The following is a 24,141-nucleotide window of genomic DNA, read 5'->3' on the forward strand; positions in this document are numbered from 1 at the left end:
TTCATTTAACATAATTCCTTTCAGATCCATCTCAATATAGTCAGTAGTTGATTCCTTTGTACTGTTGATTATATTTCACTGTAGTAGTGTACCCGTTTAACCATTCACTGAAGGTCATTTAGGCGGTTTCCAGTCGTTGCCTCCTATGAACATTGGGTACAGGTTATATCAACACTCAGGAGTGCAGTTGCTGGGTCTTAATTTATAGAGCTGTTATCTTCCCTTTTTTCCCCTTTTAAACTAAGGGATAGCTAGCTCCCTTCTCCAAGATTCTGATTGTGTGTACTCTCTTCATTTTGACAACCCAGGAGTCTGATTCACCAGGTCTTACACTGGTTCTTGGCATTTCCTCACAGTTAGACCTATTCTGGGAACAAACCCTAGGACCCCATTATTCTCCTTCTTGTGCAGTCCCTATTTAATTGTCTGTGTTCCAAATGTGACCGCTAGTTTGAGATGCTTATTTCCCCACATGCATGTGAACAGAAGTTTGTAGTAGTCTGTCTTTATATTACAGACATGGGCTATGGGCGATAATTACCTTGCCTTGTAGATAGGTTTACTTCCTTTGAGGATTGAGAATAAATCTGGATTTGGAAAGTGGCTGCTTTATAAAAAATCTGAAAGCTCTCAGTTAACTTATTAGCAAAATCTTCCCAACGGAGCATTTAATCATAGACTGTGACCTAGCTATGGACTTTGTAAAAATGACTCACTAATCTGTAAAATAAGCATCATTACAACAAAGAAAAAGCAAAACACAACAACCTTAGAGGAGTTATGAGGATGAAAGAGAATATAAAGGATATACCGTATCAGTATTTTTAAATGCGATTATCAGTATTCTCCTTGGTTGAGATGTGGGAGAGAAAATTTGGAATTTAGGAAATGCCACTTTTTGAGTTGTACATTTTTGCTTCTAAATTATTTGAGGGGTATTTTTTGATCTCATGTGTTCACCATACAACCTATTTTGGACTGTGTGTGCCTGGGCATTATTGTACCCTAAATTTATTGGGAAGAAAAAATAGAAGGAGGGGTGGATTATTTTGGCAAGGGCCATGAAATTATTTTAATGAATGCCCTGTTCTAACCCACTGCACTGTCCTCTGAGAATAGTGAACTGTTTTGTCCTACGACTGAAGAGTATACAGTTGGTAAAAAGGAGCCTCATAAACAAACATAGACGGCTTCTCTGATACGGTCTGGGGTTTTTCCTCAAAACAGTTTACCTTAAGTTTGGCTTTTAAGATCAACAGATTAAGAAAACTGGGGAGTGTTTATAAGACAGCCTTTGTTCTCTCATCTACATATTTAAACGAGAAGATTTTTGACTTCTGCAATATCCACCAGAGTCCAACAAAAAGTCTGCAACAGGCTTACTGAGAAGGCTTAATAAGATAGGAACCACAGCTGACCAGCAAGTCAGTCAGGACTTCTTACATTTCAGAAGATGACCTTACAGCAGCAGTCTGTGTAGCAGAGCATTCACACAGCGACAAGAACTATCATCTCCCCGGGTCACAGCTCAGGGACCTCAGAAGGGACATGTAGTTATGGGTTTCCTCTGGGAAATCCAAAGGTATGGCTTATTAAGTATCTGGAGATTTCCCAGTCCAGATGAACTTAATCAGTCACGTGTCATTTTTAACAGAAGCAGTACTGCCTAACGGTATGTTGACACATTACCACCCTATCTAGTTGTAAAGATAGGAGGCAGGTGATTAACTGAAGGCTGTGAGGTTAAAAGGTTTTATTAACTCTTTGAGCTTTAACTGCCACTTGTAGCTGCTTTCCTGGGAAGACAGACAACATATCTGATTGATGAAATAGAAATTATGTTGTGCCTGTTATCCATTCACTGGGCTCTGTTTGGTGGTGGTGAGTGAGTGTCACTGAAATGAAATAATATAATCTGTCTCTAAGCCTCATTCTTTGCCTGTTTCTTCATTTCAGGCATAGTGAGCCTGTCTAGCCCAGCACAGGACAAGGATGGGAAAAGAGGAGAGAAGGTGAGAGGTAGCCCACATCCTTGGTTTCTCTCATTGCCACCTGAGTATATGAATTAAGACCTAATAAATCCTGCCTATAGGCCTGGTTTTCTATAATTGGGTTTGAAAGGTGGAAGGCCCTGAATCCTCCAAAATAGCCTTCTTCAGAAAGCTGGTTTCTGTGGGTTCCATGTAGCCTCAACTGGTACACAGTAATTTCTTACCTGAAGTGAGGAGAGGGCCCCAGCCCCCTGAAAGCCTCCTGTTTGTTTTTGGTCAAATGTGCTAAATGGTATTCTCATTCTCACCTCCGCTGAATGAATGATGTCCGTCAGTAACTTATGTCATGTCATGGCAGAATTCATTGAGCAGTGATGCTTTCTATGGTATAATTTAAGTAGCCCTTTTGAAGACTGGTCACCCTCTATCAATCACATAATGTCATATACATTAGTATTTGTTTTTAATTCTTTATGCTTCAAGATAGCCCAGGATCAGATTAGGATTTGGGAAAGGAGTCTATTCAACATAGTGGATCACTGCCTTTATTTCATCTTTACTATGAACTTTGAATAGAAGTGCAGAACACAATCTAATATGTAGAAAAATAAAATTTTGGCAAAACAAAAACTGTTTAGGGAAATTAAATTGTATACTAGTATTTTCCATATGTACTTAGCAGTTAAATATGTTACAGATAACATTGTAAGATGTCAGTTCATGGTTATAAAAAACTTTTTAACTTCCTGAAATTTACACTGCATATTGAAGTGATACAAATGGAAATTGAATTTTTTATTAATAAGGAAGCCCAGTTTGCTAAAATAGCAATAATATCATTCACATCAGATTTTAATTTTTTATACATCTTGGTAGTTCAGCAAATGCCCTTGATGATGGAAAATTAAAAAGTTACTAGGACAAAAATAATGTTCTATGTAAAAAGGGGGGTGGGGACCAAAAGATTCTTTAATATGCTTATATAACTCAGATCATAAAATTTTCATGAATTTAAGAGGAATGAAGATATATGAACACTAATAGAAAATAGTTTTCATTTGAGTGTTCAAATGCTTATACAACTCTTCAGTCCATCTGGTTTTATAAAACCAAAACTCTGAACACAAGAGCAAAAATGTTCACATTACCTTATATGTTCCTAAGTATCAAACTGCATCAATTTATTATGAATTAAATTTAAAGAACATCACAGATTTAAAAACAAAAGCACATAAGTACCTGATTCTTTTTAACTCCACAAATACCTAGCATCCCAAAGTAACATGTAAACAAACCTCTTTGCTGCTTACTGAATTCTTTCCAACCTCTAGAATAAACTAAATGGCATCGGATATATTGTATGACTTACATGTACATTATTGTTTCATTCATTACTTTGACTGTATTAGGGATGTAGCAAAGAGGGAAATTTTTCAACTACTGTATTTATTTAAAACGAATTGACAGGTTCAAGTGCCTGTCTTCAGAAAAGCCAGCAGCATTTTTCATACTCAAAGTAAGATTTGGCCTAAGCCCTTAATACCTTCCTGAACAGCCATGCAACTAAACACCCTCAAGAGGTGTTACATAAGGGAGAAGATCATGAAGCAATTTGTACTTTCTCTTCTGGATACTAGAAACAAGGTAAAGCAAATCCAGATTATTTTTTGAATGAACGGCTGTCATGTTTAATATACTCGGAGCTCTATAAAACTAGAGCCACTATCATATATGCTTATATAGATATATACTTATTTTTAATAAAGTCTCTTGCTTGCTTCAAATTTAAGGATGATCTTTTTCCTGGTCAGTCACTTCAAGGGAACAATAAATAAAGTAGAAAAGGATGAACTGTTTTGCATATTTCTGTGGAAGAACGGAAAACATTTATACTTTTGAGAGGTTCAGAAAATTCACTGTACAGAATGAACAGCTTATATACACTATCTGTGCAATTTTTCTTGGCTGGGGTATTTAAATGCAAGAGCTCCTCCAAGACAAGAAGCCACATTCATTCTTGTCCAAATCCCTCTGTCTCTTCTATTGCAAAAAGAAGTTTTTCCTTTAGTTGTTCATAACTCTTATATGGTGGTAGATCCAAGCGATTAAAACTGAACAAAAACAAAAACACATGTGTTTTCAATAAAACAAACTCTAAAAAGATTTCTAATACAGTATTTCTTAAAGCACATTTGAAAAACTAAATGGAGAGGAAGATATAAAAATTTTGCCAGAAGTATTCTAACAATTCACTATATTAACATATACAGATTTCTTATGGCAAGGCAAGCTACTGAAATGAAGACTTACTCATAAAAATATTTTAACATTTCCCAGAGAAAACTGGAATTACAAGTTGTTACAAGTCCCCCTAACTTCTCTTGGGTTTTTAAAAGAGTCCATTTCTTTCATTCACTTACCAGTCATTAAGAATCTATTAGATATTTTTCTGGGAGCTAGTGATAGAGTGATGAAAAACTACAGTCCCTATCCTCATGGAACTTACATTCTGGGATGGAGAGTGCCAATAAATACATTGTTTTTTTGTCTTTTCATTCCTGCCAGACTCAAAGAATTCCCTGTGTTGAGTTCAACTGGATTGGAGTTGGTGGGGTGGGGGGGTCCAGTCCCACTCTGTCAGTGAAATAGCTCTACTGTAGTTAAAACCATTCTGTATTTTCTCATAAGGAAAGTTCATTATCGAGGTTACCTTCTACTACCCCATCTGCCTTTGCCCCAACTCCTGTGTAAGAGTCAGGAAACCTGATAAGAGCCTTTTAAGGCAGCCAATTACAATGGTGTTCTTCTCAGACCATTTTATTCCCTTTGTATGAAAAGTTAAATATATTAAATGGTAGCAATTAAGCAGACTGTGTAACTTCTCCCTTCCCCCCCACTTCATGCTTCAAGGTACACTGACAGCAGAAAGGTCAAGAAAGTATCTTTCAGTAGAGTCCTAGACTAAGATCTGTCACTTTCTAATTCTTACATCTTTCACATAAAGCCTTGTCAAATTCTGTCATTCTTTCTACTGAATCTCTAGCCTTCTATCACTGCCAGAGATACTTCCTCAAAAGACATGCCAGTTTTAAAAAACCTGTGCTGTGCTCACTCTGGCAGCACATATACTAAAATTGGAAAATAGAGGTTAGCATGGCCCCAGGATGACACGCAAATCTGTGAAGCATTCCAAAAAAAAAAAAAAAAAAAAAAAAAGCTTTGCTGCTTCTAATTCCTATGGACTGAAGGTGTGGGGGAAGGAAGCCTCCCATGCGGTACATTATACCCCCTATCAACTAGTTTAACGTTCTCCAAGCATTCCATACACTTTGCTGTCTTACGACATGTTCTACAGCTCTCATAATGTGGGATACCTTTTCTCACTAAGAATCCGTCCAAATGCTACAACTTCCTTCCAAGAATTCTCCTTGAACATCTTATATAGACTTAATAATTCTCCTGTCCATAAGTTCTTTTTATTTCTATTTTGGCATTTACTTTACTCTGTATTACGACTGACTGGTTTCTCCCATTAGGTTTTAAAACCCACGAGGGGCAGTCTTCCCTACTCTCCTAACATTGATCCATTTAGTAAATGTTGAGTTGAACTACATAGGAAAGTAGATTACTTGAAAACATCCATAACAGGGTTCTGTTTTAAGACATTAGGCCAAAGGATGGAGACATACTAAAATCTATTCATCTTTTATTGAGTACTTACTATGTGGATATCAGAATACTGTTTTTAAGTTTTGGTTTACCTTTTGTTTTCATTCCAGCTTTGAGTCAAATTTGCTACTTCTTTCTGTCTATAAAAAGGGAAGACACTAATACCTTTCCAAAGGACTAAGGGAATAGTACCCCATTGGCTTGCTATACCACTGTATATAGTCTAAGGAACCCCTGCTCTCAAAGCCGCCACCTCATTGAGCAAAGCTTTGGAGATTACAGAACTCCATCTGAGAATTATCAAGACTACTTTCACCATAGACTGTAGCACTGCTTACCTTAGTCACTAAAAACTCGAGCGTCTCTGGGTCATCAACTGTATTCCACTGATCGAAGTAAATCCCCACCTCTTCCCTGTCCTCCACCTCAGATAGTCCATTCTTCCAAATTTCTATTTTATGATTCGCAGTTTTCTACAGTCTGAATTATTCCTCTCTTGCCTTAACTAAAAATCCAGCTAGTCTGAAACATACCATTTCCCCTGCGGCCAATCAACAAAACTTCTCTGAGGCACACGCAATCTAGCTATGCAACCTTCTTTCTGAACATTTTGCTATCCTCTGTTGACTTCTTGGTCACACTCCTTTCATTCACTGAGAGCTTTGGCACCTGCTTCCTGTCCTCGTCTCATTCACCTGGATGACATGCAACAGCCACACATTCTCATCTCCAGTGACCTGTTCCTTTACCCCAGTTACTGACTTCAAGATAACACCTTGAACCTTGTCATTACCAATAAAGGAAATTTCTAATTAAAAAACTATTCTGCTTTCCAGCTTCCTTCCATTAAAATGGCAACCTATTAGCCCATTACTTTCTTGCCATCCTAGCCTGTCCTCAGACTTCTCCTATCCTTACTTTGTACTTAATCCACAGCCACCCTTACAACCACTACCTTGCAAATCTTTTAAATCCCTGTCTCTCCCTCTTTTGAATTTACTAGTCAAAATTCAAACACCGGATGAATTCAGCCTTTTTGTTTTTCATTCCTCGGACCTTAATAGCTGAAAATTACTGGAGGAGAGAATCCTACAACTAGACAGACTGGTGTCACTTTATAAACAACTAGACAGACTGGTGTCACTTTATAAAGATCCAAGTAGGCAATCCAATTTTGTGCAGCATTCTTAGCCATAGTTTGCTAGTAAATACTTGTCTACTCTGACAGCTCTTTCTTCTCAAAAGTTTTTACTTTCTTCATTCTTAGCCAAGTGACCTCCCTCACCTTATACTTTGAGAAAACAGAAACCAACTGGTAACTCTATAGTTTAAATCCAACTCTTCTTCCTCTGCTTTTACAACAAAGGAAGTGTTCCTGTTTTTATCAAGGGCCAATTCCTTAGCTTGTACTCAGCATCCCAATTCTTTCCATCTTTCTCAAAGAACTGTCTGCTTTGGTTATGAACCTCTCCCCTGCCTCAACAGTCTCTCTTGTTGGATTTACCAATTTATTCTAGACTGGTGTTCTCAATTTTTTTTTGGTAATGATCCCTTTTCACACTTTATGTGTGCATTTATTTTGTTGCACTATATGAAGTGTATGAAAATTTGTCCCCACAAAGATATGTAGTTAGAAAACAGATGTACTCTAGTCATTTTTTTCAGGTAACTGTGGCTATTATTCTTAGATATTGTATTAAGCTTAACAAGGTAACACATAATACGAGTTCTGAAATCATATCAAAGAACTTTTTCTACCTTCTTACATAAAACCCAATGGTTTATCTTGTACTCTGAATGGATTTTTTACCCATGCATGATTTTGTAACATCATACATTGGTCATTTGGAAATAATGGTTCACCGAGTTATAAAGTATTTCCAAATGCTGACACAATTATGTAATAGAAAAAAAATCACATTGGTTAAATACCACCAATCTCATCAGAAAAGTTTTGGGAAGCTTTCAAGCTCACGGTGGTTGGTATATACATTTTCCCAAATTTTAATTTTTACCCGGAACCTCATCTTTCATCATTGCTAACAAATGCTGTCAGTTGTTTCCCCTGAAGTGATAAACTTACTTCATTACTTTTCAAGAAAATGTCTGCCAAGTAAACAGTTTGTCTGTCAGTCATGCTTTCAAGTAAAAAAAGCGTTCCATTAAAAAAGCAAGCTGCTTCAGCTTTTAACTCAACTGCCAAAGAGCTTTCCCCTCCAGACAACCACAATTCTCTGGTGTATAGAAGTGCTTTATGCAGGCTTCCCATTTTGTCTTACAGGGTACTGAAAAGATACATACTCAAGCACCAAGATTTAATATTTTTTTTACTGCTTCATAAAGAACAATCTTGAAAGAAAATGGCTTGCCCCCCCCCCTTTTTGCTTTAAACTGCAGGTGTGCGATGCTGAAGAATGGAGACGGCATTCTGGTGCCACTGCCTTGATTTTTGCTGAGGCACCAGCATTTTTACCCACCGTTGCTTTTGCACCATAAGTGCAAGTGTCAAAACAAAAAAAAAAAGGCAAATAACTGCTTAGTATGAAAATAGTTATGACTTCCTGAAAGAACCATGTACCTCCCAAGCTATCACCATCTTTTGCCTGGATGACTCTAACAGTTCTGTTAACTAATCTCCCTGCCTTCAGTCTTGAATTGAATTCCTCCTTCCTCTGTTGCCACAGTGAATTTTCCTGAATCTCATTAGTTGCTATTTAAGACTCCTCAAAGGCTTCTAATTGCCCTTAGAGTGAAATTTAAGTTCCTCACAATAGCCTACAAGGCTCTACATAATTTAACCCCTGCCTACTCTTCCAAATTCTTTTTATCCCTGTCTCCCCTCATTGACTAAGTACCAGTCACACCAGTCATCTTTCATTTCCTCGAAAAACAATTTCTTACTTCTAGGTCTTTGGAATGCACCTTTCCTGTTCCTTCCTGCAGCATGCTATTTATCAAACTCAAACATTATCCTTTCTGAGAAATCTCCCTGACCACACGATCTAGGAGGATCCCTCTAGTTCTTTTTTACAGCACCCTATTTCCTTTGAAGGACCTTCTTAGTATTCAAATAGTTGACTTGTCATTTGTGTTCCCTTCCCCCAATGGAGTGCAAACTTCATAAAAGGCAGGGAGCACTTCAATTCTATTTTATACATAGTGGTTATTCTAAATAATTGTTTAATCAATGGATACATTTCTTAGTATAGTAACCAAGTAGAAATCATTCCAAAGTTACAGAGTGCTATACTAGTCTGTTCTAAAAACTGAAATTCTAGCTACTTTAATGGATAGAACTTATACTGGGTCTTACATATTTAAAAAAAAAAAAAATCTCTGGCCTTCACCTTCCTATTTAGGAATCCTTACCACTTACACTTACCACGTGTGGCTTCTTGGTAACCAGGTGTCTTTGCCAACTTTTTCAATGCAAAATTTTTGAGGCCCATTACTTCCTAAACCAGGAAAAAAAGACAAAATTTATCTGGTTCTTTAAACATTTTGGTTTTGACAACGAGTTATATAACAGAACATGTCACGTAGTCTTATGACTAATACAGAATACAGTGTAAACCGCTTCTCCCTAGAGAAGCTTCTTACTGCTGCAGAAATCCAGCAATAGAATTAAATCAGTGGAAACAGAAGTAGCTCTAAAGAATTTTGCTCCCTTCACAATCACCCTAAGGAGCAAAGCAATGGCCAGACTATGTAAGCAGCTTCCATTTTTGTCTTACAAATGTACTTGATATTAACCATTAATTAGTCTTCTGGTAGATACCCTATAGAGAGCACAGAAGAATAATCCCTAGATTAAAGTCTATTTTGTGTCTAAAGGCCATTATTATCACAAACTTATCTACAGAGAAACTGCAGTAAAACTGCATTTACCCATGAGCTCAGCAAATCCTCCTAGAGGTAAACGGCAGGTTCCAGTGACAAACTGTAATAGTCGCATCCTTACTTCATTGTCTGTCTCCTTCACAAACTGTGTGACAAAATCAAATTTACTTTAATATAAATACTAAATTATCTCTAGTACTTAAAATAGTAGACACTTAAATTATTCTTAAATTTCTTCAAGAATTTATTAAGGTTAGGCATATATTAATTACACTATGAATCTTCAGTTAATCCTCACAAGTGTACCACTGGTTGGCCACTACTACTATTACATCCATCATGATGGAGAGGAAAATTGGAGGCTTCAAAAGGTCATACCACTAAAAGGTAACAGATGTTGATCAGCTACAATATTATAGCTATCACCTATATAGGGCTCCTGCCAAGCTCTGTGCCATATGCCTTTTGTGTGTTTAGCATGTACAATACTTGGAGATACGATACTATCATGAGCATCCCTACTGTATATATAAGCAAACAGGCCTACAGAGATAAAACTTTGTCTTTCTCAAACTGCTAATAAGTGGCAGAACATTTGAACTCAGGTTTTGTTGAGTTCTAACACAGTTGTCCTGACTTGAGTCAACTACCCTTCTCTCCTATAAGCTTCCAAAAACAAATGAACACTTTCCAATCACCATTCCCAATATCCTGCAGCATTTTCTCCCACTAAATACTGTTTTCTCAACTCTTTGGATTATTTGTACTTGAAAACTTAAACTATGCATTTTGTTAAAATACCTGGTACATTTACTATCTTTTCAAAGAGGGACATCAATGTGTAATATGTGTAATGTGGTAGAATAAAGATTTGAATTGGTCTGGGTATCTTGTAATAGAAGGCAAGTGAACTTACGGAGCGGTCTGAGAGTAGAAGTATATCTTAAAAATAAAATTTATAAAAAGTAAACAAAAATATACTTTTAAGCATGAGACAAAAAGTGCTAATCATGCTCAAAAACATTTCTATATAGAACTGTGCTGAAGTACACGTTTCATCAAGACACAAGAAACAGCTTATTACGTCTGGCATAACCAGCCCTTTTCCTAAAAGAGACCCAATCTGGAAAACACAACTATTCACTTGGGTTTACGTGACTCTAAGCTCAAGCTCCTCAGGTGCACAGATACAGATGTCCAAAGGGAAAGTCAGGGAACATGAAGGAATGAAGAAGCTAGTAAAGATTTGAGAAAGGAAGATTGCAGACACCTGCATACATTCTGTATGTGATGCAATTCAGTTATTTTAGGCCTGAAAATGGATTTATTCTTACTTTTTAATTTTTTATTATTTTTTGTAAGCTCTATGCCTAACATCGGGCTTGAACTCATGACCCTGAGATGAAGAGTCACATGCTCTACCGACTGAGCCAGCCAGTCATTCCTTGTTCATTTTTTGTAACAGGTAATAGATACACCCAGCACACAGTATAGAATTCAAAGGTAGTAAAAGGTACCACATCAAGAGCAGCTTTCACACCTCATGGCCAATTTTTTCCTCTACCTTTTCAGAGATGGTATATTCATATACAGTTAACCCTTGAACAACACGGGTTAGAGGAGCTGACCCCGTGTGCGGTTGGAATCTCAGGAAAATCCACATACAACTTTTGGCTCCCCAAAATTTAACTAATGGCCTACTGTTTACTGATAACATAAACAACATATATTTTGTATACATAGTATATACTATATTCTTACTAAGAAAAGCTAGAGAAAAAGTTACTAGGAAAATCATAAGGAAAATACATTTACAATACAGTGCTGCAAAAAAATCAACGTAAGTAGACTGGCACAGTTCAAACCCTTGTTCAAGGGCCAGCTGTATCAGTATACACTTTGAATATATAGAATATAAATTGTCCTTTTAACCAAAAGCATATTATACACACCTTCTTTTTCCCCTTTAAAATTGTATTAAAACATCTCATTCTCCAGTATTTTTGTTAATTTGCATTAAAAAAAGTAAAAGAATGATTACAAGGTACAGAATTACAAAACAGGTATATTATAATTTATTTACTCAGTTCCCTCCCAAAATAGACATTTAGGTATTTCAAGTCTCTATCAGTGTAACAATAATGGTACAATAAATATTCTAGCTAGTAGATGCCATTTTGCATATGTTGAAGTATATCTAGAAGATAAACTTGCCTTAGTGTCTACATTTCTTTAAAGTATTAATAAATAAATGACACATATCCTTATGAAAAGATTCTACTTCTAGAAAGTCTTTCTCTAGTAATAAACAAAATCCCAGGCTTAGTTTTCACTTGAAAATGAAAGTTCAGCATACGTAAACCAGTAGTCCGTCACTGAATTGCTCAAATAAGTCTCAGTTAGTGGATTTTTGTGAAGAAAATCCCCCTGGCCTAGAGATTTTAAATTCTCAAACACACAAAATGCAAAATCTAATAAATTGTGCTTCAAGCTTCAAGATGAGCATGCAGGACTTGGATGAGACCACCCTATTATAGTTTAAGCTAAAACACCAACAAAAGAAAGAAAGGGAGTAAGGGAGAAAAAGAAAAAAGAAAAGGAATTCATTCTTGGGCATTATCCTCTAGATTATTCTAATTCCCTAGCATATTATTGCCTTCAGAGGAATTAAGTATCTGCACTGACTTTCACATTAAAAAAACATACTACTGGGACGCGTGGGTGGCTCAGAAGGTTAAGAGTCCAACTCTTGATCTCAGCTCAGGTCCTGATCTCAGGGTCGTGAGTTTAAGCCCCACAGTGGGCTCCACGCCGGGCGTGGAGGCTACTTAAACAAAAAACAAAGAAAACATACTTCTTCATTTACTTCTAGAATTAAGTAGAATTTATAGAATACTTTGATACTACTAGAAAAAACATGTTAAACCTACAGGTATTACAATTAAACTACTACTTAAAGAAGATTCTGTCATTCATTCTCCCATTTAGGAAAACAATCAAAATAAGCAATGGAAACTCCTTTAACAAATGTTCGCATATTCAACTTCTGATTTATAATTCAGAGACTAAAAACCATGTCCAAAGGCAGTTTGAATTTTAAAAATGAACTGTTTTTTAAACCACTGTCTCATGAGAAAACATTTTCTTTGAACCCTTTGTTTCAAGAAGATAAAAGCAACTACCTGCCAAAACCAAATGATTTGCTTGCTGTTTCTTGTATAATGTCGATACACAGTATTTCTCTGCCAGTCTGCCAAGTCAACCTCCTGCATGCCACACAACATAACCTGGGAAATGAGCACAGTAGCAGGTCACGGTATAGACTTAGTGAGGAGAATAACTACATGACTCAAATTTGCTAATGAATACCTATGCACATGCCCAATTATGTGCACAGCTAGGTGCATGACAACTAATGATCACAGTAAGCAGATCCAACAAAATTTGTAGCAATTTAGAATAAGGATTCTTTGGTACTTTATCTTTTCCATGTTTACTGAACTTATACTGAAAGCTTTTAGAGTTACCATTCTTCAAGAAAAACATCAGCTATGCTAAAAAAAAATCTCTTCTAAAAATATATCCCAAATTAGGTGTCCAAATTATTAGTTTCAAACAAAATTTCTGGTTCTTTTTAATCTATGCTATCTTCTCTATTTAAAGTCAAAAATATACTAATTCCTGTTATTAATTTTTCCAGGCTTTGGGAATAAGATATTCTATGTGAAATTTTCAAATAAGCCCAGTTGTATTACATATGGGATGAAAGCTATTTTTGGCATAATGAGATAGTCTAATACTTATTTCCTTTCTCAATTAATTGAGCTACACTTTATATGCAATAACATGCAGGTGCTCTAAGTATAGAGTTAGATGAGTTTTGATAGATATATACACCTGTGTAACCACCACCACAATAAAGATGTAAGATGTAGAATATTCCCATTAGGTGCCTTTCTGCAGTCAAAAATACCATCTTTGTCTTTGGTTCTACATGATTAATGACATCATCACACATTAAATTTCTGAGAATGTCATTCATGTGTATGGTACACTATCAACAATCTTTTCTGTTGTCTCCACCCTCTGCCTCCCTCCATCAACACAATGTTTATGAGACCCACCCACATTGTTGTGGGTGCCATGTTTCTTTCATATTGCTGAGTGGTATTTCACTTATGACTCTACAATAATTTACCTATCCATTTACTTCTTAATGGTCATTTAGAGGTTACTTCAAATTTCTGGCTTTGATGAATAAAGCTGTGATGAACATTTATGGAAAAATCTTTGTATGGAGATCATGTATTTTATTTCACTTGAGTAAATACCTAATTGTGGAACTGCTAGGGCGTAAGAGGCTGATACATATGTTTAACATTATAAGACACTTTCAACATTATCCCAGAGTGGTATTTCACTTAGTTTTAATTCTCATTTCCCCAATAATGAATATGTTTCATGTGCTTACTTGCCATCATAGCTTCCTTTGTGAAATGAGTCTTTGCCCATTCTAGAAAATTTCTGTTTTTTTACTGAGTTATAAGAGTTTATATATATATATAAAATGTGTGGCTAATTGTTTTGTGTTCTTCCAAGAACTTCTGCCCATACTAAGATTTTTCTCCTGTTTTCTTTTTCAGCTTTCATATTTACATTTATGTTTTAAGTTAATCTTTCTTCATGGGCTAAAGTAGGGGTCAAGGTTAATTTTTTAACATAGGGACATCTAGTTGATCCAGCATCATTTGTTTAAAAGATTTTCTCTTTCCCCATTGAAAAATATTAGCACTACTGTTCAAAATCATAGACCCACATATGGTAATATATAGATGGGTCTATTTCTGGACTCTCTTAGTGTTCCACTGATCTGTTTGTGTATCCTTTCAAAAATACCACACTATCTCAATTACTATGGCTTAATAATAATTTTTGAAATCATATTGTAAAGAACAACCTCCAAGTTTGTCCTTTTTCAAAATTAATTGTGGGACACCTGGGTGGCTCAGGTTAAGCGTCTGCCTTCGGCTCAGGTCATGATCCCAGGGTTCTGGGATTGAGTCCTGCATTGGGCTTCTTGCTCAGTGGGGAGCCTGCTTCCCTCTTTGCCTACTGCTCCCGCTACTTATGCCCCCTCTCTCTCTGACAAATAAATAATAATTAAAAAGAAATGTTTCAGCTTATCTAGCACCTTTGCATTTCCTTGTAATTTTTAGATTTTAGTTGTCGATTTCTTTTTTTTTTTTTTTTAAGATTTTATTTATTTGACAGAGATAGAGACAGCCAGCGAGAGAGGGAACACAAGCAGGGGGAGTGGGAGAGGAAGAAGCAGGCTCCCAGCAGAGGAGCCTGATGTGGGGCTCGATCCCGTAACGCCGGGATCACGCCCTGAGCTGAAGGCAGATGCTTAACCGCTGTGCCACCCAGGCGCCCCAAGTTGTCGATTTCTACAAAAAATTCTTCCAGGATGCAGATTGGGATTGCGTTGAATATAAAGATCAATTTAGAGAGAAATGACATTTTTAATATTGAGTCTTCTAATACACATGATGTATTTCTTCATTTATTAAAGTCATCTTTAATTTTTCTGAGCAATGTTTTGTGTTTTTAGGTACAGAGCTCTTGCAAGCTCTTGGTTAAATTTGTTTATTTTTTGGATGCTTTAGTACATAACACTTTAAGATTTCAATTTCCAATTGTTGCTGGTACAAAGAAGATATACACTTGATTTTTAAATTACTGGCCTTCTATTCAGTGCTCTTGCTAAATTCACTGTCATTTCTAGTAGTTTTTTTTGGGGGGGGTTCCCTTAGGATTTTCTGGGTTGACAATCATGTTATCATCTATGAATAAAGGCCATTTTTTACTCCTTTCCAGTCTTTATAATGAAGTTTTTATTTCTCCTTTTGCCTCGCTGCACTGGCTAGGCCATCTGGTACAATGGGGAATATAAAGGATGAGAGTAGACACCTTTGCAGTCTTCCTAACTGCAATATGAAGTATTCATGGTATCACCAATCAGAATGATGTCAGGGTGTATATTTTTTTGTTGATGCCCTTTAACAAACTGAGAAAGTTGCCCTCTATTCCTAATGTGATGAAAGTTTTTACAAGGAATGATTGTTACATCATCTTACTTTAAACAGGTTTTAACTTCTAAAGGGCCATGACTATGTATAAGCATTATTTCGAATAACGGTATGCATGGCCATTACTGTGGTATTATTCATGGTTAAGAGAGATGATGAATGGAAGTAAAAGAACAACAGACTAGGAATTACAATCAACAAAAAGCCAAACAAAAAAGATCTATATTTTCTTACAGCTCCGTACTATGAGCTAAAGGCAAATCAGTAACCAATAAGGGCTTTAGTCTCCTTATGTGTAAAAGGAAATCATCATATGGCCCCACTATTTTACAGGGCTATGGGTGAGACAACTATAAACTCTACCAAGGGCTATATAAAAGTATGTGCCTATTCATATCCTTTTACATCTACTGTCTTAGTTTCATCTGTGCTCTAATGTTGGGCTCTGGCCATAACATCCCTCTTTCACTAAGTGAGCCTCTAAAATAGGAGTTTTTAATAGGGGGCATAGAATATTTTAGGTGTATGCATTTTGAAGACACAAAATTATTTAATTTTCTTCAGATTCTTAATGAAGTCTGGGATTTAAAAAAAAGATTAATAGCACTCTAAAAAATATCTTCCATTCTATTCTTCTGATGTGTTTCTGCTAATCTGCAGTCAAGCTCTTAAAAGAAAGAGACATTAACCGGATTTTATAGAGTCTACATTATCATCCAGCCTGAGAGTCCTGATTTTCATATACTTGTCAGTTTCCAGAATGCTAATTTCTATATAGGAATATTACTGTATACAATTTATAATGCTAATTTTTCACAGGCACATTTGATTATAGAACAAACCAAGTTTCTTTTTTCTTTTTTTTTTCTTTTTTTTAAAGATTTTATTTATTTATTGGACAGAGAGAGACACAGCGAGAGAGAGGGAACACCGCAGGGGGGGGTGGGAGAGGGAGAACAGGCTTCCCGCTGAGCAGGTAACCCCATGCGGGGCTTGATCCCAGGACCCTGAGATCATGACCTGAACCGAAGGCAGACGCTTAACGACTGAGCCACCCAGGTTCCGGCAAACCAAGTTTCTTAACAGAGAACTGAAGATAGCTAAAGTTAAGATACTGCCTCCAAAGGAGGCAGAGAATACCAAGGAATATCCTAACAGCCCTGCCTATGTTTTAATCTATATGGGGAAAGAAGACTTCAAGAATTCACCATAACTAATCATTAGAGAAATACGAAATCAAAACCACAATGGGATATCAACTTATACCCATTAGGGTTGGCTACTGTAACAAAGCAGAAAATAACAAGTGTGGGCAAAGATGTGAAGAAATTGGAATTCTTGCACACTTTTGGTAGGAATGTAATATATGATATAGCCACTGCAGAAAATAGTGGTAGTCCCTCAAATAATTAAATATAGAATTACTTTATGATCCAGCAATACCACTCCTGGGTATATATCCAACATAACTGAGAATGGTGTCTCTAAAAGGTAACTATATATCCATGTTCACAGTAGTATTATTCACAATAACCAAAAGGTAGAAGCAAACCAAATATCCAGTGACTGATGAATGAATAAAGAAAATGTGGTATATACATACAATGGAATATTATTTAGCCCTAAAAAGGAAAGAAATTCTTACACATGCTACAATATGGATAAACTATGAGGACATTATGTTAAGTGAAATGAGCCAGTCACAGTAAGACAAATACTGCATGAGGTCACTTATAGGAGATATCAAGAATAGTCACACTCATAGTAAGTAGAACTGTGGGGTCAGGGAAGGGGAAATGGGGAGTTGTTTAATGGATACAGAGTTTCAGTTTTGCAAAATGAAAATCCTCAAAATTGGCTGCACAGTGTGAGTATACTTAATGTTACTGAACTGTACACTTAGAAATGTTCAAAATGGTAAATTTTGTTATGTGTATTTTACTCTCTCCCATCCCCCCAAAAAGGATTTCTGATATACTTCTAACACGTCTAAATATAGTTAAGACCACTAAGAACTCCTGACCTAAAAAACTGATCTTTCGGGGAAACCCACCATCAAACCAGGATTTCATTAAGTTCCCCAGCTTATTAGTAAGGAAGGTTACACTCTCTCTCCAGAACCCTTAACAGTGGGCACTGATGAATGATTTTGTGCCCATGACATCATCATGGTTCAGAGAACTTAAGACCATCACCCCTGCTAGGATTTCAATACCCCCTGAACACTGGCATGAATAAGAGGTTTCAAGATTGTGCCACATCATTTAAAAATATGTGGACATCCTCCTATAGAAGCACAAAAATAGTTCATTCTCCCAATAACATTTCCTAAATGGCATAATAAAAGAGCCTCACCTCCAATTCTTTCTCATCAAAGTACTGTAGCCATTGAAGAGGGACGACTTCATTGAAACCATCAAGGAAAGCTTTGGTCTGTTCCTGCACTCCTCGAGAAAAACGCCACTCTGTCATTAAACTGAAAATAAAGACGGTATTTAAAAATAATTTGTTACGTGAGGTGAAAGCTCAGAAACACAAAGTACTTCTGAAATTCTTTCTCTTTTTCCAAATATGCTATATGTATGTAACATATATATGTTGATGCTGTGTATGTAAGTAGTTTAAGAGTTAAAACATGGTTCCCCATGAGGAAATCAGTTCCAGCACATCAACAGCTAAAAAGGATGCTTTTCAAAATAGGAAGTTTTTTATTTGTCAGTAGAACAGCCGATTCGGAGCACTTACTTCCTGTGCATGTGTAAACAAATAATTCCAAATATTGTGTGCTGACACAGTAAGGGAAAGGCTACGATCATTCAACAGGTTCTCCTAGCAAACCATTTGCCAAAGAAGACTTGAGATGGCTTAAAGCTGGAGAACTGGTTCTTTACATGCTTATTAGAACACGAAGATTTCCTAACAGAATAGAAAAAATGTAAGATGAAAATAAAACATTCAGAGGAGACATAAAAAACAGATGTAGAGGAGGGAAGTGTAATAAAGAAGGAAGGATGAGCATCTCTATGGCAACGCAGAATCTCCACCAAGGGCCTCTCACTGATAGTAGGTGGGTCCGGAGGTTCCTGCAAGGAACAGCACAGACTACTGATGAGAAGCCACTGATACCACCAGAAAAAAGCAAAGGCAATTTACCCACATTCCTCCCCTTCCGGGGTCCCAGAGAAAGCTGGTCTTCTCTGCTGAGGCAAACTTTTCATCCTTGCTGCCTCCACAACTGTTCATCAATTACTCGCCCTCTTTTGCCCCATGCCCTCACCTCTACCTTCCCACCCTCTTCCCATTTGCCCACATGGGTGCTCAGACTATTGCTTTCCGAAACCCTTCCTTCAACCCAGTGTTTCTTTTTAATTATTCTCTCTCCTCTCTTTACCACCACTCCTACTAAAAGAGTACTCTATACTTCACTGTCTCACCTCCTGTTCACCCAAATTTTAAACCACTGTAATGGTCTGGGATTTTCAACATCTCTCCCAGGGGGAAAAACAAAACAACTTTCTTCACAAATGTCACCAAAGAACTCTAAATTGCCAAGCGCCGTGCCCTCTTCAAAATTACTCCTGTTGCATGAACTTCCTGAACACTGGGCGTCAGCATTCCCAAGCCTCACATCGTTCTTCCCTGGTCAATATCACCATTCCCGATCTGATCTAACTTTGGCTACTCCTTTGTTTCCTTCATTGGTTTCAGTGTTCCAGAAATGTTGGTATCACTGAGATCTCTGCCTTCTTTTCTTTTCTCGCTATTTATTACTTAAACATGATATCGTCAATTACCTAAGTTTTAACTATCATAGAAAAGCCAGTAATTCTTAAATTCCCAGATCCTGCTCTCCTCCTAAGATATTAAGATATAAATTCTTCCCTCCTTGGATATCCTAACACATGGAACTATTAACCAATCCAGAAACCTCAAATACTTCATTTGCTAGTATTTTCCCCACCATGTGTAATTGGTCACCAAATCTGAACTATTCTATTCCTGTAATATCCTGAAAAATCCATCTCTACTGTGTCCTGTTTCAGGCCATAGATACTGAATTACTAGGAGAATGAAAGAGCCTCTTAACTATGCTCTGATCTCTAACTACTTCCTTCCATCCATCTCTTCCAGTTTGTCCTCCATAAAGATGCCAGAAACAATTCTAATCATCTCATCTTGGTTGTGGTTAGTTTTTGATCACTTTTATATGAGAGCAAAAATCCAGGTTTCTTAGACTTAAGAGTTTCCTTAGACTAATGCACAATTTTGCTACCACTCGAGGTTCCTAGCTAGCCACTATTTCTCACCATGATACACTATTCCCACAGTGCTGCGGTTGTAGATTCTCAGGATAAATTAATCCCCTCAATACCTCAATTCCTCTGCTCCTGCTATTTCCTTCCCCCCAAAAGCTCTCCATCTATCAGGCAAGCTCCCATTCATCTTTTCAGACCTAGGAAGAACTTTTTTCCTCAGTCCTCCCAGCAGAATCAATGGCTTCCTTCCCACTTTGGATTCTGACAGCATTTGATTCACCTTTCTACCATTCATTTACTCATAGATTCACTGAGGTCCTATGCTGTACACTAAAAACAAAATATCACAACTAAAAAGTTATGCTTAAGGAAGTTTTGTGTTGCCTTTGTTTGTAGTGGCCCAAACCAGACACAACCTGAATGACACCTATAAGCAAAAATGACTGACAAATTATAGAATGGATATACCATATTTAGCTATTAGAAAATTTGTTAGATCTATCTTTACTGACATGGAGGATGGAAAAAGGAAGCTAGAGAGTAACATGATATGATCCCATTTTTGAAACAAGTATCAAGAACAACATAAAAATTTGAGACAAAGGTGAGAATCCAAGCATAAAAGAGCATGAAAATGGTAGTAACATGAATAGAGATAGGTCAAGTGAGGCAAAAGGAAAAAAAAAAAAAAGAGAGAGAAATTTCATTTTGACATGTTAAATTTAATACAAGTGATTCAGTAGCTGAGGTGTGGGCAAACTATGGCCCACAGGCCCAGTCCAGCTTGTTTTGTATACAGCATGTGAACTAAGAATAGTCTTTACTTTTTAAAAATAATGGCAGAGAAAATATTGAAAGAATAGGTCATGATTTGAAAATTATATGAAATCAAATTTCAGAGTCCATAGTAGTTTTACTGGAACACAGCTACACATAACTGTTCATATCCTGTCCATGCGCTTTTGTGCTGTAACAGCAGAGTGGAATAGTTCCAAGAGAGATTGTAGGTGGCTCACATGCCTAAAATATTTACTCTCTGGTTCTGTCCTGGAAAAATACGGATTTACCTTGCTGGCAAATGGAAATTCTATCTAAAGTTCAGATATTACTAACAGAAAACTGAAGCCGCGGTAACAGGCTATTTAGAAAAGCACATTAAATAAAGAACTGGGAAGAACATGCACGTTTAAGAAATGGAGATTTAGATAACCATCGTTACAGAGAAAGTGAAGAAAATCCATACGGTGCAGGATCACGGAATTCAAGGGAACAAAGAATTTCAAGACAGAGGCTGTGGCGGGTACCGTGAAAAGAGTAAGTTAAAGAGGAAAAGTGAACTGGAGGAGGAACTGAGCATCAGACTGCTGGGCACGGCCTGGCCTCCAGCCTGGGCTTCAGTACTACCTGACAGCACCCTGGGTGCTTCATCTAGAAATAAAGAAGATGCACAGTCTTTGCAAAGCCCTTTTTAGCCCCACTGTTCCATAAATTTTGATCTGGACAAAGGCAGAATGCTTACAACAAGCAGAAGTGGGAAAGTGAAGGTCACTATTTATTGTCTTATTTCACAAACACTGGTACTGTTGAGAAAAACTTAAATAAATGTACATCAGAGGCAAGAGAAGTTATTTTAGTACATTTGAATTTCTGAGTCCTGTTAGAGCATGTTTATAAACTGAGATGAAGACTCAGTAGAGAGCAAATGACAAAAAAGGGTAAGTGAAAGGAGGAATGAATGTGCAACAGCTTCCCAGAGGAGTGAACATGGGATCAAATTAAGGGCACAGATAGAGGACTCAGTTCTGACACACTCCAGAAATTATAAGATTAAAGTCAATCAGGTGTATCACCTTACCCAATATATTCATCTTTGTTCTCCTCAGTCACCAGGATATTGGAACCTCCCAACTTCAGGTCATGCGAAGTAACCTTTCCCAGAATTTCCATGTCAACAGAAAAGTACATTTCTAAGCCACATTCTTCAATGTTGTTATCTCTGGGTGATATAAATATATATCAACTAATTAACATGATATCTAAATTGGCTTCGAGAAAATGTCTATTGAAAGATCAATCTTCAAACCTTATCCAGATAAGGGAGTTATAAAACTCAGTATCAATAGATTCCAAATCCTTAATAGTCAGTTTTTTACTTAGCATACGCTTGTAGAATGGTAAAGAGAAACCAGTATCAATAAACTTCCCATGAAAAAGTGCCTGCCAAGAGAAATAAAAAATTTTATTTAAAAATTTGTAAAAATAATTTTCTTATTCAGAGCACAATGATAACAGAGAAATCATGAGGCTTCACAGGCCAAAATAAGCACTTAAGTAAGCAACCAGGATAAATCATGAAAACCAAAATATTACATAAAATGGTTAAGTATGAAACACAAATTACAGAGTTAAATGACTTCAAACACTTAGTTCTATCATGTCCGATCAGTAACTGTCACTGAGGATGGTAAAAGAACAGTATCAAACCCCCACTCTTTCTGGTATGTTTTATAAATTAAATTAACCTAACTGGATGCAGAAATATGGACGGAGCCTCAGGGCTCCTGGGCATGCACCTGGCAAGACCCTTCCTCCACTCCTTTCTGACCACAGTTGCCTAAGAGATTTGCAGGACTGACCCCATTTGCCTTCACTCCTGCTCACAACAGCCAACAAAGGAAGCACCAGACCCCCTCAGCACCCCGATTCTCACCACCAACTGCCCATCCATCTCAAAATCCAATTCCATTTCTCACACCTCCCCTAACTCCCAAAACCATCTCTATGCTTTGCCTTACGAAGCTCATGATCCATCATTAACAAAATCCCCCCCCGCCGATTCCTTCTTTGAAGATCCTTTAGCATCTTGGTTTAACAAACATCTAGCATTTTTCTGAAGACTTTGCTTCTGCCCAAGTCCTCCCAAAGGGATGCTGTTTCTCTCCCATCCCCCTCATGTCACCAGGCCTGGAAGTGGGGCAGGTGTTGCTCCTCATTACTAATTCCTCCTCCCCAAATCTGCCCGTCTTAAAGCTCATGGCTTTATAGCGCCCCGAGTGGCTTACGGCCCCACCCCCGCCCCCACTTTGTTGCCATCAGCCCTAGATCTCTGAGTTTCTCCTTGTTACTCCCTCAAAATGCTATGTTCTTCTACACTACCGTCATAATTTTAGACATTCCAACATCTACACTGATGATTCTCTTACTACCCTGACTTTTTAGTCCTTTCAATAACCTTAGTCTTTCACTTAGCTAAACATTCTCGACATCATACCTCAGATACTGGTATCAGCAATAACTGCATTCCTTCACAAACTCAATTTCAACCATCACCTAATTTTCTAGCTCACTGCCTTTTGCCATGGTATCTGCAATTTTTGATCCCACTGAGATCGAAAAAACACATGGAACCTTATTACTGTTTCTCAGCTTCTCAACAAAGCTGTTTCTCTCTCTATTCAGTTTTGATTCCATCATCAATCATTAAAATTACTCCCGTGTACACCTTCAAACCCAGCCTCTCCTCAAAGAAATTCTGGCAAAATCCAAAGCCTAGCTAAACACAACCCTTAACCTACTCCAGGCCTGTGCCTGGGTATTGGAACATGCTAGGAATGCATATACAACCATGCTGACTAGTTCATGATCAACAACCTCCAGTGGGAACTTAGTGCTGCCTGATAATCATATTTCCCCACTGTACTCCCTCTCCCAGGTGACTATTATTCCTCAAATACTTTTCCCTACTCCTCATTCTGAGCTAATTATCTTGCTTTCTATTTCACTGAGGAAACAGAAGCCACCAGAAGAGAATTTTTGTGTGTTCCACCACATCTGCTCACTACTAGCATCTGAATCTATATACTCTATTAAGTTATCTATTACTTCTCTGTGTGCCACACATCTCTCCTACTCAAGGTCACTGCTCCCATATTCCCTATCTCTTTGACTTCATCAAATTAATTCTTCTTACTTCATTATCATTATCTGTATGTAAATGTTTTACTCTCCTCCCATTCTAGATACTGCCCGATTTCCCTATCACCCTTTATGGCAAACTTCCTTAAAAGATTTGTTTGTATTTGTTGTCTCCATTTCTCCTTCTGTTCTCTCTGGATTTCACTTCCACCAATCAATTGTTCCTCACTACTGCTCCTGAATCTTTCCCCTGGCCAAATCAAATGGTTACTTCTAAGATCTCCTCTTGCTTATCATACCAGCACTGGACAGGGCTGACCACCTTCCCTAGCCCTCTGGCAACTGTTCTTATTTGATTCTCCTACCCCCTCCTCCTCAGCT

At 37.3% G+C, this 24,141-nt stretch overlaps 1 protein-coding gene and 1 pseudogene across 7 annotated transcripts in view; one reads left to right on the forward strand and one right to left on the reverse strand.

Moving 5' to 3' along the window:
• Nucleotides 1–2,771: 2,771 nt before the first annotated feature.
• The window catches only part of WWP1 (WW domain containing E3 ubiquitin protein ligase 1), a 113,773-nt gene continuing 92,403 nt past the window's right edge, over nt 2,772–24,141 (reverse strand). For 6 of the 7 annotated variants that reach the window (XM_045806025.2, XM_045806023.2, XM_045806021.2 and 3 more), the window contains 7 exons: nt 21,929–22,062; nt 21,701–21,841; nt 17,945–18,065; nt 12,683–12,787; nt 9,549–9,645; nt 9,043–9,115; nt 2,772–4,102 (listed from right to left, as the gene is read on the reverse strand). In XM_045806025.2, the coding sequence (XP_045661981.2) occupies nt 4,003–4,102; nt 9,043–9,115; nt 9,549–9,645; nt 12,683–12,787; nt 17,945–18,065; nt 21,701–21,841; nt 21,929–22,062 (771 nt within the window). In that variant the 3' untranslated portion in view covers nt 2,772–4,002. The remainder of the gene's footprint in view (nt 4,103–9,042; nt 9,116–9,548; nt 9,646–12,682; nt 12,788–17,944; nt 18,066–21,700; nt 21,842–21,928; nt 22,063–24,141) is intronic. The other variant, XM_087864772.1, reaches the window with a different exon arrangement.
• Nucleotides 5,096–5,190, forward strand: LOC148109463 (U6 spliceosomal RNA; annotated as a pseudogene).

The sequence above is a fragment of the Ursus americanus genome, chromosome 9 (genome assembly GCF_024610735.1).
Source record: "Ursus americanus isolate L20-20 chromosome 9, mUrsAme1.1.p, whole genome shotgun sequence".
Lineage (NCBI taxonomy): Eukaryota > Metazoa > Chordata > Mammalia > Carnivora > Ursidae > Ursus > Ursus americanus.